Genomic DNA, 17,221 nt, shown 5'->3' with positions numbered 1-17,221 from the left:
TTTGTTTTATTAATACAGTTTTATTTTATCCAAACTTCTCTAGCGGTTTGGAAATTATACAAAATTGTACTTTTATTTCACTGGTTACTAAACTTACATTTTTACTTTAACATTTGAAGATAATCAATATTTTTTAATTCTCTAAACAAAACAAGACTGTAAACATGTCTTTACAGTGTATTTTAAGTGTTTCTCATGTTTTATTTATTGTATATACAATAATATATATGGTTACCATATATTGACATATCATGTATTTACTTATAATTATATAATTATCAGATTATTGCTGTTGTTCAGTCACTAAGTCATATCCAACTCTTTGTGACTCCATGTACTGCAGCACTCCAGGCATCCATGATAATTTAGCTGTCTAGACATAACTGAACATGGAAGGTTAAGCTGTCAGTGGGCTGGGAATCAGAACTTCCTAGGCTAGGGAGAGTAGGTTCCTTCCCCAGGCCTACAGTTAGAAATCTCATGCAGATGTATCACGTGCTGAGAAAGGTGATGCGTTTAGATTGGCCTCCAGTCCTGAAGCTCAGCTTCTCTCTTGTCCCCTCTCACCCCAGATCCCATCCCCCACCCCCAGATCCAGATTCTTTCATCATCTAACACATCAGGCTGGTGCAACATCAGTCTAGAATGTGAGATCCCAGGAAACGCAGGGAACCTGACAGTGACCTGGCTAAGCCAGGGCCTCCCCAGGCACCTGGAGCAGAGAGGGATACTCCCCAACTCCAGGAACCTAAGCCTGAGCCTGCCTATCAGCCACATCAACAGTCACCTCACCTGCGTGGTTAGCAACCCTGCAGAAGAGAAGAATGCAACTTTACACCTGGAGGACATCTGTCCCTGGAGGGGTGAGTGTGATCAGCTAGGAAGGTGATGAAAATGAGCCAGCAGAGACTAGGGGAGGGCAAGGCTGGTAAATCTCAAAGAAAATGGGGAGAACTGAGGAACATTTTAAGGCAGTGTATGTGAATGCAACCAAAACATCCCCACCTCAGTGAATGGCCACAGCCTCATTACAGTCTTGAAACCTACAAATCCAGAAACTGGACCAATTACAGAGAATAATGCTTCACCCAGAACATAAATGTGAGACTGGCATGTGTGCACTCCCTTTCCCAATATCAATGAGGCTGGGAGGCTGAATTAGACATCAGATCCGAGCAGAGGAGGAGAAAGATCTGAGGAGTAAACACTAAGGAACTCAGGGCACCCTGCCCCCAACCATGGAATACTCCTGTCACGCAGACTCTGGCCCTTACCCTGGGTGGGTGGGACTCGCATAGCACATTCAGGCTGATAGATGCCCAATTTTTGCTGCATTCCAGACTTGTCCTTTCAAAGGATGGTTACCACCTCTGAGTACATAAACCACAGTTCAACCCTCCTCTGAGCAGTGTGAGAACCTGTGGTCACTACAACCCATTACTATACTTTCCCCATCAGCCTAGAGCAACACCTTGGTTACATAAAGGGACTAAGTGGGGTGGGTTATGGGGTGTGAACCCTTACAAAAGAGCCTCAGACTGTGGCATTGTAAAATGCCTAGGGAAAGAAGTCCCCTACTTTCCCTAGGAATATAAAGCAGGAACAACTGATGTTAAAAAGGAGGTATAATTACTAGTTCAGTTGCCTTATCCCACCAATGCCCTCCTGACCCCTACTTGCTCATGTGGGGCTCTTGTCTGAATGGTCTCTTTCATCTCGTTTCCTCACTCACTCAGATTTCAACCCTCACAACTGAGTGCCTACTGGGTGCTGATGATGGGGGGAAAGGCTCAGTGAAAAATAAGATAAATCCCTGTCCTCAAGGAACTTACAGTGTAGTGGGGGCTTCACCACACACTGGCTGTGAGACTTGAACAGGTTACTTAATTTTTATAGCTTTTCCATAATGTGGATAATAATTGTATGTACTTCACAAGGCTCTTGTGAGAATGAAAAGAAGTGATCTGCAAGAAGATATCAGCACAGTATCATATATCAGTAATATCAAATATCAGATATCAGTTATGTGTGTGACACAGAACATGTCAGTAATTATCAAAAGATAGTTCAAAGGAGGGGAAGAATAAATTTCTAAATATAAAAACAGAAAACAGAAAAATTCTGTAAAGCAAGCATCCTTCAATTAAAAAATAAATTAATTTTAAAAAACCAGATGTTAAACAATAAAGTTGGAGAAAATACAAAGTATATGATTTTGGTATGAAAGAAAGGAAGGAAGAGAGGAAGGGAGGGAAGGAGGGAGGAAAGAAGGAAAAGAAAGAGGGAGGGAGAAATGGAAAGAGGGAGGAAGGGAGGAAGAAAAAGTTGAGCAACTGCTGCCTGAGTTGGGAAAGGCATCACAGATATGGGAACACTTGAGATGGGCCTTGAAGGATGAATAGGAGTTTTCTTGTGGGGTTATAGAAAAGACATCCCAAACAGAGAAAAGAACAAGCCTAAGGTCTATCCCAGTGTCCTTTATCCCTTCCTCCTCTTAGAATGTATTTTTCTTGTGGGAGTCTGAGAAAAGAGGCAGGTGAAGGGGATGAACAATGTCACACACAACTAATGGAAGCCTCTGAGGGTCCTGTTCAGAGATTGGACAGAAAGTCTGGTGATGAAACATTATAGTAATAGTGGTTAGTGTGTAGAGAGACTGGAAAGGAAGAAACTTGTCAGAGCTACATCAAGGATGTACACTCAAGATACAGGCTCTGAGCCAGGGGCAGGGGGGCCCACCTGCTCCCCATTGCCTACCCAACAGGCCTGACTGAGCAGATTTGACACCAGCCTTTGACTCCAGGTTCTCTTCAGAGCAAATGGCTTTGGCTTGGCATCCTTCTCATGGTCCTGATGGTGAGCCTAGGAGCTGGAGTGTGGATCTGGATGAGAAAGAAGATGCAGACCAGGAGAGGCAGGTGCTGGGTAGACCCTGAGGGGAGGGCTGGGGTGAGGGGGATCTGGAGGAAGGGCATGGATCAAGACCCCAGGGAGGAGGGCAGGGCAGTGGGCAGGTAGAGGCTCATTGACCTCGTCCATGAATCATCTTGATAGAAGCCTAGGGTAGAGCAATGCTGGGGGCAGAAGCCACGTGCATGTCCAGAAAGGAAGAACAGAGGAGGGCAGGGACAAGACAGGAGTCTGGGACCTGATCCATGACCCAGAGAGCAATGACTGCTCTCACTCAAGGGCTTACAAGGGGTCACCTCCAATTCCATTCATTCTCATTGAGCGTCTGCTGTACATAGGTGGGTCCACTCTCCTGCCAGAGGCTTCAGGCTTGAAAGCTACTCCCCAGGTCCTTCCCACAGAGGAATCTACTAACCTTCAGACTGATGTGACCAACAGCCTAGACTCTCCCTATGAAGAGATCAGCTTCCAGAGACACCTTAAGGTGGGTTCAAGGGAATCAAATCATACCAGATCTGCTATGTTCTCAGAGGCAGTAAGTCTGGGGAAATCCAGAGTATTCTATTCCCTATCACATTCTGGGTCCAACCCTTGCTTTGGGCAATATGATTGCTGTGCTTGGCTACCCACAGCATGCTGGGAGCTGAGGTGCCAAGTTAGGAAACCACTGATGGGGAGCATACTCCACTTGTATGTCCATAGCCTCATCACATCCTCTCCAATACCCAAGGAGGAGGGTTGGCAGAGCAGAAAAGTGTAAATGACCAGGTGTCTCATAGACCCCATCACCTATATAAGACCCAAGGGAGTAAAAGGAGGGCACACTAGCAGGTCCAGGGTTGAGAGCAGACCTAAGGAGCTGAGGAGGGCCAGGAAAAGCTCATTTCCTCTTCTTCCTCAAGTCTTTCTCTGTCCTACCTACCTGGGATCCTACCAATAATACCACATCTTTAGGTACATGTTTTGATGCCCTCCCATTGGTGAGGTGTTCCTAGGAGGGCATCTCATGTTGGCTACTGACCCTTGGTTGGAAATTGGTGCTACAGTCACAGATGGAATGATTTCACCAGCGGGGAAGAACTGAACACAGCAATTACAGGAGGAAAAGAGGACATCTAAGGGACTTCCCAGAGCAATGATTCTCAAATAGAGCTTGCATCAGGAACACCTGAAGGGCTTGGTTAAAAATGAAGTTTTCTGGGCCCACTCCAGGAGTTTTTGATTCAGTAGGTCTAAGGCAGCCCTGAGAACTTGTATTTCTAACAAATTCCCAAGTGATACTGATCCCAAGTGATCCTGGCCCCCCATTGAGAACCACTGGACTAAAAGGGTGAGCAGAAGAGAAGCAGGGATGCCCAGGTTCTCTCCTCTCTCATCCTTTGACTTCCCCAAAGAGGGGACAATGCTAGATGATTGAGTCACAAAGCATCAGGATCTGGTCCAGTCCCAGCAGGTTATAGTAGGGGAAAGTGAGACATAAAGGGAATACTTGGACTTATCAGAGAACCATGCAAACGAGGCAGAATAGGGGTGTCTTCGTTCACAGCCTAGTCTTCCACACACTGTCCCCAACTGCCTCAATGCCTTCCACATTGTGACTTCCCGTGTCAGTCCCTCTGGGTTACATCCTTACCTAACCTGGGCCTCGGGGAACTTAGGAAATTATTCATTGTGACCCAAACCCTAATACCCCTGCAGAGAAGCACAGGAGGGGAACAATGAGTGACTTTGGGATAGAGAAACAGATGAGGCAACATCTGACCCAGACATGCAGCCCCATGCTGAAGCCCCTGACACCTCAGTTTCTGCCCTTGGGAAGCTCCCAGTCTGGTGGAGAAAATAAACTCCCTTCAAGGAGACAGGAAGCTAAGTGCAAAAACGATGAGGGTGGCATAAAGAAGAGTCTGGAGAAATGGATATGAGGCTCTGACACAGATTTCTTTTTCTTTTTTAATGAAGTATAGTTGACTTACAATGTTGGGTTAGTTTCTGGTGTACAGCAAAGTTATTCAGTTTTAGATAGATAGACATATACTTTTCCATATTCTCTTCCATTATGGTTTGTTACAGGGTATTGAACATAGTTCCCTATACTGTACAGTAGAACCTTCTTATTTATCCCATTCTATATATAGTATTTTGTGTCTACTAATCCCAAACTCCTAATTTATCTCTCCTCACCCCCTCTTCCCCCTTAGTAACCATACATTCATTTTCTATGTTTGTGAGTCTGTTTTTGTTTCATAAAATGAGTTTGTGACACAGACTTCTTGATCAACTCTAGAAAATCACTTCCCTCCTTCTGCCTCAGTTTATTCTTTTATAAAATGAGGATTATAGTAATAATAGCTTACATTTACTTGACACTTTTAAGCTTTCCACAGCAACTTTGAGAGCAAAGTGATTTACAAATTAAAGTTCATCAAATATCTGTTGAGCACCTACTGTGTTCCCTGAATTGTTTTTAATCTGAGCTATGAAAGTCTACAAAGCAAGAAAAGTCCTTGGTCTCATAGAATATTCTAGGGTGAGGGGATGGAGAGTGACAAGTCAATAAGCAAGCCATCAAGTTCTGGGTGATAATAAGTGTTAGGAGAAAATAAAGCAGAAAAGAGAGATGGGGTAGGTAGTGTGTGATTTTTAACTAAGGCTGTCAGGGGAAAACTCACCAAGAAGAGAGACCATGAAGGAAATGAGGGGGTGAGCAAAATGGAGGTCTTGGAGTGGGGAGAGAGGTAGTATCTTGGGTAGAAGATAGAGCAAATGCAAAGATCCTACAATGTTCAAGAGAGAGTCTGTGCTGAAGCTGTATTTGGGGGAGTTATCAGGCTTGAGAGCCAGAACTACCTGTTGAAGACAAGAAGCTCATAAAGAGATGTAGCTTGACTTATCCTTCACTTGATGCTTAGAAATTGATCAAGACCACTCCTAAACTCTGCTTGAATTGTAGAAAGACTTGGAAAAGGGCAACTGCCACACAGATAACCCTGAGTGTACTTTGGCCATCCATACTGTCTACGAGAAGATCCGGACAAGTCCAGAACCCCAGGGTGATGCTTAGACCATGATAAAACCAGAGCATGAGGGGGACCTTGGCAAGGTCTGCCCCATCCCTTTACCCCTTTACCCTTGGGCCCCCAAAGATCCCTCCTTAAGGTGGATCTAGGACTAGAGCCTAGGTCTTCCTGACCAATCTCACTGAGCTGCTCCCCCAAATTCCCACAAAAATTTTCTCACATCATAGATGGTAGGTGGTGGCTCTGCCAGTTAAATAACCAAATATGAGAAGCAAAGCCTTCAGCCTTCAGCCACACTTTGGACCTGTGAACCTATTAATCCTATTAGGGTATACTCATGGTCAGGCAAGACCTGCACAGGGATAGTGGGGGGAAAGAGATGATTTATCTGAATAGGGAGGAACTTGGGGCCCCTGAAAAGGATGGGCCGTGTGGGGAGGACCTTCAGGGTTTCACAGTCAGCTCACCACTATGAATAGTGAAAAGAATGCCCCTTGACTATTATAAAAAAGAGGCCTGTAGATACAAGATTCAAGGTCAGCTGTGTTGTAGAGGGGAGTGGTGGAAAGAAAAGTAAACTGTTTTTGTTTTGTTTTTTTTTGAGCTCTGTTATATACTAGAATTAATTATAGATACAGGAAATGTACTATCTAGGTTCTCAAAGTTCAATTCACATATTCTTATATTTTCATTAAATTATACATGCTTGCACAAAAGTCAGAAGGCATATCTTATTGAAATAATAATTCTTCATCATTTTGTTGTTATTAAAAATAGGATCTTGTTCCCCCTGTGTATTCTAATTTTATTAAGATAACACATATGAACCATATATTAAGCCATGTTACTCAACGTCTCTACTGTTTGTAACAGTTTTTCATTTGATCCCTTTGAATTTAGGAATAAATAAAAATGTTAACAAGTGATTATAACTTTTGCTTCCTTCTTTCCAATGTTTATGCTTCATTCCCTTTTCTTATCTAATTGAATTGGCTAATATTTCCAAAATCATGTTAAATAATCATGATGATAAAGCATATCATTATATTGTTCCTAACTCTAATATAAATGCTTCTAGTGTTTCTCCATTAAGCATGATGTTGTGTTTTGGGTAAGGCATATCTGCTGTATCATGTTAAGGAAGTATGTATTTAGTTTTATTTTATCTCACATATTAGAATTTTACCAAGAATAAAGTATTAAATTGTATTGTTTCCCACTTATCACCTGTGAAGATAGCATATGGTTTTCTTTTTTAATACTTAATAATAAATTAATATATGTCTTAGGATTGAACTATTTCAATATTAGATAAATCTCAGTTAATGTATATTATTTTTTAATGTGATGGTGTTTGACAATATCTTTAGGATTTTTGCATCCTTATTTATAAAAGAACTTCTCTTGTACTTTCTTTAGTGCTTTACTTGGTCAGTTTGGTATTTGTGTCATGCTTATTAGAGACCCCTTTATCCTCATTTTGTGTAATAACTTAAAATTTGCTTTATAGTTAAAAAAAGATTTTTTTTAAGAAAATGGTTCTCATTACTCAGTGTTAATTTAATTTTTATTATGTTACATGAAGATGTATAAATATGAAACTCTATATCAATGTCTTGTGCTTATATTTTTCATATTATAAACCAAAACAATGTATATAAAATAAATTAGAACCAAGCAGCAAAACAGTGGGGCAATGATTATTCAAACATATTCAGACTGAAACATGCAACTTTAATGTAACATGATGGGTGTTTTGGTTTTGCTGAAATTAAACCATTGGTTTGGTATTAAGAGGGAAAAAAAAACTGCAGGCTCACATCAGGTTCTATATTTAATATTTTTTTAACTTTAATACAAAAAATGCTAATTCACATACATTTATTATACCAACACTTGATTAAAGTCTTTGTTTACCAGAACCTCATCTTAACCAAAACTCTGCCTGGTAACAAATGATAGACCTGCAAAATTGGTTTATTTACCTGAAAAAAAAAAAAATATTAGCATGGCATTATTGAAGTCTTCATTCAACATATATGTATTTACTTGCCACTGGAATTACAGGATAAGAATGTTCTTTATTGGGTATTTGCACCCATAATGGGTATTTACAACATTACTGCTAATGAACTTTTATGAATTTGTACCACAAAGATGAACCCCATAACTCTTCTCACAAGTCAGACATGTCCCTGACAGCTACCTAGCAGGAACTTTTGAATTTGATGTGCCTGTTGGAGAGGTGCTGAGGGGAAGAAGGGAGCCAATTTGTCAAATGCCAATTTAGTGAATGATCAAGTCATCAACAAGTCATCAAAGTGATCAAATATATTCATTTACCAGAAACTTATTTTTTTAGCTAGGTGTAAAACTTAAAGCAATTTATATTGGATAAAAAATGGTTTAACAGTTTTTGAAGATTTCTGTTATTTTAGCTGGCAGGTTTTCATTATTTCTTCCTAGGAGCACTTAAAGCAATGTTCCATGTCTCTCTACCCAGCTCCGTGCTGGAGACACAGAGAGAAGTCAGTTCACAAGACAGCCTGAGAGGAGAGACTGGAGGGCAGAGAGATGAGACTGACAGGCAGAGGGACTGGCAGGCTGAGGCCAGGGAGGCTGAAGCCAGATCCCTGGGGTCTTTTATCCCCAAAATTCTCACGGGCTCTGGTAATCCATCTGATTCAAATAACAAATTTTTATTAACAATTAATAGAAACAAATATTTTATAAATGTATCAAATTCATCAACTTGTTCATCCTGTGATTTGCCCACTTAGAAAATGGATTTTTCTATAAACTATCTTTCAGCAAACTGGTTTTAGCTGAATTAACCTTTGGGCAAATGTACATGAGCCTTACAGCTTAATGGATAAGAAATTAAGCTTTGGGGCCCAGGTACCTGCATCATATCCTCACACCACTTACCAGCTGCATGCATATGCTTGAGCAAGGCTTTGACCTCCCAGTGCCCTCATGTCCTGAGCTGTGAGAGGGGTGTTGTCAGGCCTTCCTTCATAGAGCTGTTGGCAGTCACTGAGTTACCAGACACACAGCACTCGGAGTGGTGCCAGCATCAATAGTAAGGATATTACGGTCACTCTGCCCCACCTCAGGACCGGTCCTCCCACCTGTCTCCTCCATGTGAACCATCCACCAGGTGGTCTGTGCCATTATCTGGTCCCCCCATAAAGATTCTTTAACACAAAAGAAAATGCAGCCGTGAAAATGCCTTTGTTATAAGGTGGGCACCTGCAAGATCCAAATATATACATACTAATTATCAGATTATTAAACTCTCAGATTATTGTTGAAATGAAAGCAAGAAATATAAACATTCTAACAGGGCACTTGCAGCAGCCCGAGACTATAAAATGCACTAGTTTGAGAAACACCATTCCAGGAGCAAGAGACCCAGATGGTAAAGGCAGCAGACACGGGGCAGTGGGGTGAGGGGACGGAAAGCCTATGACCCACAAGGAGGCCACATCACAGCTGGCCCAGGCTGACAGGGAGGAGGGGAAAGGGAGCAGAACCACACAGGCACTCCTAGTGAAACAGGAAGACCCACCCAGAGGAGACTGTTTCTCTGTGGTTTTCATAGAACTGGAGCAAGTGGAGCAGGCAGGGTTCTCCAACTTCCATTGCCCAGAGCCCATGCTCTCCTCCCACCCTCACCAGGCAGCTGTGAGACCACACAAAGAACACAAGCCGTTACATGTAGGTCTCTAACTCATGTGCTCAGACTTCAGGGTCCTGACAGAAGGCAGGGTCAAAGGAATGCAAACGCACAGGTTTGCCGAATCAAACAGCAGAACAAACAGAAAGACTCCAATCAAAGATGAAAAAGCAGAAAACAAAACAAAACAAAAACTAACAAGAGACCTACACAAATATTTGGTCCTCCAAAATAAAGGAAAGAAACAACAGGTTGCAAAACAGATTGATGAAACCACAGGTAAAAGATGAACTCATAGAATATGAAGGGAGTTGGGGTGAGGCAGCTAAGAAAATAATTGAGGAGAAAATTCTTTTGAAGAATTCAAAAATACAAAGAATAGCATCAACATGACAGAAAATCCCATCAGCGATGTGAAACACAGAATGAGAAAATAATGTAGAAAACAAGAGGGGAGCAATTAGAGCAAAATGGACTGACCATGGGAATCAAACATGTAGATAACTCATTCCCCAAGGAAGACACAGAAGGAATGGAGAAATAAAATACTTCCACTTTCTCCCCCAGAGCCTTCCCTTTTCTTACTAACAGAGCCCTGACTGATCCTACTGCAAGATGAGATATCTGGTATGTGGAGTGTAGGTGGGGAAATCCCCATGTTCTCGTGGCAGGTGAAAGTGAAAGTCACTCAGTCATGTCTGACTCTTTGCAACCCCATGGACTATACAGTTCAAGGCTACTGGAGTGGGTAGCTTTTCCCTTCTCCAGGGGATCTTTCCGACCCAGGGATCGAACCCAGGTCTCCTACATTGCAGGCGAATTCTTTACTGCCTGAGCTACCAGGGAAGCCTCATGGTGGGTAGGTGACCCTATTCTGGCCAATGATAGGTAAGAAAAGTTTTCTGGGAGCTTCTGAAAATGACTTCCATCCTGACTAGAAGAAGGCGGGAGAGGAGAAATTCCTACTCCAAGTTGCCCACTGGTGTTTGCCTCTGACTATGGCTGTGTGACAGTGAGGAGCTTGAAACTGTTGGAGCCATTTCAGAGCAGAAGGAAGGTCGGGAGATGCAGAGGCTGAGCCATAGCTCTTCTCTGGGCTTAGGAGTTACCAAGGGAGCAGCAACAGTGATGCCACAGATGTAGGGAAAGAGCTGTGTGAAGATGGGTGAAAGGAAAGAGTTTTGGAGTTTGTATTTGCCAAATTACAGAGTGTAAAGTTGTGGTTGAATATGGGCGTTGGACATGTAGACTGAAATTAGGTTTTGGACTTCTTATTTGGACTCTGTGGGAGAGGGAGAGGGTGGGAAGATTTGGGAGAATGGCATTGAAATATGTATAATATCATATATGAAACGAGTCACCAGTCCAGGTTCGATGCATGATACTGGATGCTTGGGGCTGGTGCACTGGGATAACCCAGAGGGATAGTATGGGGAGGGAGGAGGGAGGAGGGTTCAGGATGAGGAACACATGTATACCTGTGGCGGATTCATTTTGATATATGGCAAAACCAATACAATATTGTAAAGTTAAAAAATAAACTAAAATTAAAAAAAAAAAAAGATGTTCATGAACCAGATAAATGCATGTGTGTTCTCTTCTTCCCTGGAACTATAAAACTATAGTAAAAGTATTGTGCTTAAGTGTATCAGTCACATCAAAGAGAAACAGGGAGGCAACCATTCAGCAGACCAGAGATGCCTGGAATTTCAGAGACAAGGAGAATGGTTGCCTAGTAAGGCAGAATCAGACCTGGGGCCAATTACATCAGAATCTCTGGGGTTGTGCCCAGGGGGTGGGCACACGTTTTTTAATGACTCAGATAAACCCAGTGTGCAGCCAAATTTGAGAACTACTGACCTATAACATGCAGGCAGGGACACAGCAAAGGATGGGTCATCTGTCCAGAGAAACCACAAGGACTCAAGCTCAGAGGGCCAGGTAGGAAGGAGAGTGGGGTGAGAATGGGGCTGAAACAGGGAACCAACCTACTGGGAGGTCTGGGCATGAAACAGTCAACACTTGAACCCTCCCCCAGCCCAGGCGTGACCATCCAATGACCATGACACCAGGCATTTCTTTCTCAGACATTAACAAAGGAAAGCTCTTCTAAAACAAAAACAAAACTTCAAAATCCTGAATGCAGTCTGGAGAGAACTCAGCAGCTTGTGTGGGTATTGGGCCTCAGGAAATCCTTCTCATTCTGACATCCCTGCCCCCCAACCCTAAGGTGGCACCTGACTGCACAGAACTGCCAGGCTGTATTTCAAACATAAGTTGAAAACCTCTCTGGTGGGTGAGGGGCCCCCAAAGGTGGGCGATGGGAGGTCCTCTGCTTAAGTAATTGAGACAGGACCCTGTGCCTGTGACCATGAGGTGGGAGCTCAGCCCTGGGCTGAATTCTAAAGGATTAAGGATGGGAGTGGATGTGAGAGTTGGACTGTGAAGAAAGCTGAGTGTTGAAGAATTGATGCTTTTGAACTGTGGTGTTGGAGAAGACTCTTGAGAGTCCCTTGGACTGCAAGGAGATCAGCCCTGGGTGTTCTTTGGAAGGAATGATGCTAAAACTGAAACTCCAGTACTTTGGCCACCTGATGTGAAGAGTTGACTCATTGGAAAAGACTCTGATACTGGGAGGGATTGGGGGCAGGAGGAGAAGGGGACGACAGAGGATGAGATGGCTGGATGGCATCACTGACTCGATGGATGTGAGTCTGAGGGAACTCTGGGAGTTGGTGATGGACAGGGAGGCCTGGTGTGCTGAGATTCATGGGGTTGCAAAGAGTCAACACTACTGAGTGACTGAACTGAACTGAACTGAACTGAAGGATGGGATAAATCTGACTCCTGGATACACGGGGCACCACTTCACCTCTTCCTGCTGAATCTACACGACAGACATTCCCCCCAGTGTCCAGCCCATCAGGGGCACCCAGGAGCTAAACCACCATCAATGCCTCCCGCCTATCTAGTTACTTTCCAGTGCAAAAGCACTTTCACCTTTGAGAGGCAGATAAGTACTGTTGTGATTACCTTCCCATTTTTCAGATGAGAAAACAGAGGCTCCAGAGAGGTTAACTGGTGAACCCCAAGGTGTTGAAAGTCAGTCCATGGCAGAGTCTGGCCTAAGACCAGGTCCTGCTCTTTCAGACCACTGGTCTTTCCAAATCCAAGTTCCTCTTGGTGCAGTGAATCTCCCACTCGAGATGGTTTCAAACCTTGAGAAGCCACATGAGAGGGAGGGAGGCCAGGACTGTCCCAGAGCGGCCTCTCACCATCCTCACACACCGCAGATAGAGTAACTAAGGCCCATGGCTGCATCTCAACCATCTCTGAGATCAAGATAATCTCAACCACAACCACGTCCCCAGCATTTAGTGAGTCACAAATAGGCCTTAATCTCCCACCACAACCCAGACCTGCAGAGCCTGCTGGCCTGAGAAGCCTCAGCTGGTTGGTCTCCCAGCAGGGCCCAGGAACCCTCGCTGTCTGTGAGCTGCAGGCTGGTGGACCTGCCCTACTCCCTGGGGCAGTGAACTGTCCTCCTAGAGAGTCTCATGGTCCAGTTTTCACAGGGTCTTTCCTGCTTAATCTGAACATCCATCCCATCAGACATACAACTACATTGCCGTTTAAACCTGAAGAATTCCCCCGGTAGAGGGACTGCTCCCACCCCAGTCTTGTGCCCAGCTCCTGGGAGGGCTCCAGCCCAACCTCAGTTTGTAGGTGACTCTCACTTGAACCACATCAGTTGGGCCTCTTTCTTCTGGGCTTCATATATCACAAGGTTTCCCTTCTTGTTCCTGGCTGGACAAGTTCTTAGCATCTGTCTTCCACCCAGCAGGATTTGGACCAAGCACAAGGTTCTACCCACACCAAGGGCTCAGGACGATTGCCCCACAGGGAAGAGGCAGATCCCTACTCACAACCCTGAAAATGTGCTCACCCAGAGGGGAGGGAGAGCCCCAGCAGGAGCAGGTAACTGGGAAAAACCTTCCCATTTTAGGGGTCAATCCACAAGGGCCCCCTCACGTGGCCCCCTGAGACCCTGCCCCGTCCTACCCCAGCAGGTGTCCTGTTGACTCACCCTGGTCCCATCCCTCCTGAGAGAATGCTGGGATATCACACATGTTAAACAAGGCAGACAGCTTTCAGCAAAGCTGCACCCATGACCGATTTCAAGTCAGCAAATATTTACTGAGCACACTTGTAAGGAGCACGTCGCCAGGCCCCTCCTTTCCTGTCCAGTCACCATCTGCTGCAGTCACTGAGTCTTGAGATGGGCATTACACATGCTCCGTCCCCCCACAGTTCATCCCACAGCCACCCAGTCCCCTGCGGGTGCCCCACCTCTTTAGGACCCAGGCAGTGTCCATCACGGGTTGGGCCCAAAGACACAGTCCGCGTCCACCATCTTGCTTCCAGTGGAGACACAGCTTATGCATGTTTCATACTCAATTATTTGCTCTCAGCAACAATAAGGAAGAGAGAAGAAAAGAGCAATTTCAATTGTGCAGCAACTCCACTCTAGGAGAATCTATTCTCTTCTCTAACTGAAGGCCTGGAGTGAGATTGAGATGGAAGCTGTAAATCCACGGGTTCCCTCAGGCCCTTGGTCCATCTCTCTGCTCCCACCCACTTTCCCTGGGGGAGAGTGGTGCTGGGAACTGTTTAACAGCTGCCTCTTCAGGAGGAGAAAGCTCTGGTCTCTAGAATTTGTCAGTCTCAGTGGTGTGGATACCCCCTCCATGGCTCATTTCAAACCACCAGCATGCTGACACGGAGCACAGACTCAGGAAAAGACGCATAAAGCCAGCTTTCACAAGCCAGCTCCAGGTGTTTCTAGCACATCACTGTCTGGGGTGAATCTAACATTTCAATCTGCAGACACATATTCAGGTAGCGTTGCCCAGAAACACAGACAACTGTTACCAGGAGGAAAAGGCAGCCTCCCCCAAGGCAGTAGGATGACTTCCCCAGGGTGGTCCATGGGTCTGCAACGCAGCAGCATCCTAGGGGTCCACAGGAGTGGTCTTCACTGTACTTATAGTTCAGTTCAGTTCATTTCAGTTGCTCAGTCATGTCTGACTTTTTGCGACCCCATGAATTGCAGCACGCCAGGCCTCCCTGTCCATCACCAACTCCTGGAGTTCACTCAAACTCACGTCCATCGAGTCGGTGATGCCATCCAATCATCTCATCCTCTGTCGTCCCCTTCTCCTCCTGCCCCCAATCCCTCCTAGCATCAGAGCCTTTTCCAATGAGAACTCTTCATATGAGGTGGCCAAAGTATTGGAGTTTCAGCTTTAGCATCAGTCCTTCCAAAGAACACCCAGGGCTGATCTCCTTTAGAATGGACTGGTTGGATCTCCTTGCAGTCCAAGGGACTCTCAAGAGTCTTCTCCAACACCACAGTTCAAAAGCATCAATTCTTTGACACTCAGCTTTCTTCACAGTCCAACTCTCACATCCATACCTGACCACTGGAAAAACCATAGCCTTGACTAGATGAGCCTTTGTTGGCAAAGTAATGTCTCTGCTTTTGAATATGCTATCTAGGTTGGTCATAACTTTCCTTCCAAGGAGTCAGTGTCTTTTAATTTCATGGCTGCTGTACTTTATTCCACCCTAAAACCTATCTCTCCCCTGCAGTAACCAAAGCCAAGGCCTAGACAATCCTCACCCAGCTTTCTCCTTCACTAGACACCCCACCCCAGGCTCATCACCCTGCCCACCAGTCTGTGTATCCTGAGAGGACATAACAACTTTGTATTTGGGAGATCAGCCTGCTGGGAGGCAAGACTTTTACAGACAGACACTCACTGATTCCATTCCTGCTGATACCACAGGCTGGATAATCATGGGCAGGTCCTCAAAGTCCTCCTCTATAAAATGAGATAATACCTGTTTCCCAGAGTTGTTGGGAGAACTAAGTAAATACGGTGAAAACCATCCAGCACCCGGCAACTTCCACAGACATCCCTCCACCTATCCTCCCAAGGGAGGCGGCCTGAACCATAGCCCAGCAATGTCGTCACCTGGTGGCTAGTCTCAGAATTGCTCAAAAGGTCCACAGCTGTTCTGTATTTGAGGGCAAGTTTATACATTGGAAGTGAGAAATAGATTTAAGGGACTAGATCTGATGGATAGAGTGCCTGATGAACTATGGACTGAGGTTCATGACATTGTACAGGAGACAGGGATCAAGACCATCCCCATGGAAAAGAAATGCAAAAAAGCAAAATGGCTGTCTGGAGAGGCCTTACAAATAGCTGTGAAAAGAAGAGAAGCAAAAAGCAAAGGAGAAAAGGAAAGATATAAGCATCTGAATGAAGAGTTTCAAAGAATAGCAAGAAGAGATAAGAAAGCCTTCCACAGTGATCAGTGCAAAGAAATAGAGGAAAACAACAGAATGGGAAAGACTAGAGATCTCTTCAAGAAAATTAGAGATATCAAGGGAACATTTCATGCAAAGATGGGCTCAATAAAGGGCAGAAATGGTATGGACCTAACAGAAGCAGAAGATATTAAGAAGAGGTGGCAAGAATACACAGAAGAACTATACAAAAAAGAACTTCATGACACAGATAGTCACAATGGTGTGATCATTCACCTAGAGCCAGACATCCTGGAATGTGAAGTCAAGTGGGCCTTAGAAAGCATCACTACGAACAAAGCTAGTGGAGGTGATGGAATTCCAGTTGAGCTATTTCGAATCATGGAAGATGATGCTGTGAAAGTGCTGCACTCAATATCCCAGCAAATTTGGAAAACTCAGCAGTGGCCACAGGACTGGAAAAGGTCAATTTTCATTCCAATCCCAAAGAAACACAATGCCAAAGAATGCTCAACCGCACAATTGCACTGATATCACACTATAGTAAAATAATGCTCAAAATTCTCCAAGCCAGGCTTCAGCAATATGTGAACTGTGAACTTCCAAATGTTCAAGCTGGTTTTAGAAAAGGCAGAGGAACCAGAGATCAAATTTCCAACATCCGCTGGATCATCAAAAAAGCAAGAAAGTTCCAGGAAACATCTATTTCTGCTTTATTGACTATGCCAAAGCCTTTGTGTGGATCACAATAAACTGTGGAAAATTCTGAAAGAGATGGGAATACCAGACCACCTGACCTGCCTCTTGAGAAATCTGTATGAAGGTCAGGAAACAACAGTTAGAACTAGGCATGGAACAACAGACTGGTTCCAAATAGGAAAAGGAGTACATCAAGGCTGTATATTGTCACTGTGCTTATTTAACTTATATGCAGAGTACATCATGAGAAACTCTGGACTGGAAGAAGCACAAGCTGGAATCAAGATTGCTGGGAGAAATATCAATAACCTCAGATATGCAGATGATACCATCCTTATGGCAGAAAGTGAAGAGGAACTAAAAAGCCTCTTGATGAAGGTGAAAGAGAAGAGTGAATAAGTTGGCTTAACTCAACATTCAGAAAACGAAGATCATGGCATCTGGTCCCATCACTTCATGGGAAATAGATGGGGAAACAGTGAAAACAGTGTCAGACTTTATTTTGGGGGGCTCCAAAATCACTGCAGATGGTGACTGCAGCCATGAAATTAAAAGACCCTTACTCCTTGGAAGGAAAGT

The 17,221-nt window shown here is 44.3% G+C and overlaps 1 protein-coding gene across 7 annotated transcripts in view; it reads left to right on the top strand.

The window, feature by feature from the left end:
• The window catches only part of LOC100849046 (CD48 antigen), a 107,868-nt gene that overhangs the window by 60,785 nt on the left and 29,862 nt on the right, over positions 1-17,221 (top strand). For 2 of the 7 annotated variants that reach the window (XM_059884960.1, XM_003585825.6), the window contains exons 3-6: positions 573-863; positions 2,804-2,914; positions 3,249-3,394; positions 5,861-6,859. In XM_059884960.1, coding sequence (XP_059740943.1) covers positions 573-863; positions 2,804-2,914; positions 3,249-3,394; positions 5,861-5,971 — 659 coding nt within the window. In that variant the 3' untranslated portion in view covers positions 5,972-6,859. Of the gene's footprint in view, positions 1-572; positions 864-2,803; positions 2,919-3,248; positions 3,395-3,864; positions 6,860-17,221 lie in introns of those variants that run through there. The other 5 variants (XR_805308.4, XR_805307.4, XM_005203588.5 and 2 more) reach the window with 5 other exon arrangements.

Source organism: Bos taurus, chromosome 3, assembly GCF_002263795.3.
Source record: "Bos taurus isolate L1 Dominette 01449 registration number 42190680 breed Hereford chromosome 3, ARS-UCD2.0, whole genome shotgun sequence".
Taxonomy (NCBI): domain Eukaryota; kingdom Metazoa; phylum Chordata; class Mammalia; order Artiodactyla; family Bovidae; genus Bos; species Bos taurus.
Note: the sequence above shows the minus strand (reverse complement) of the source record. Positions and strands in the feature narration are given on the sequence as shown.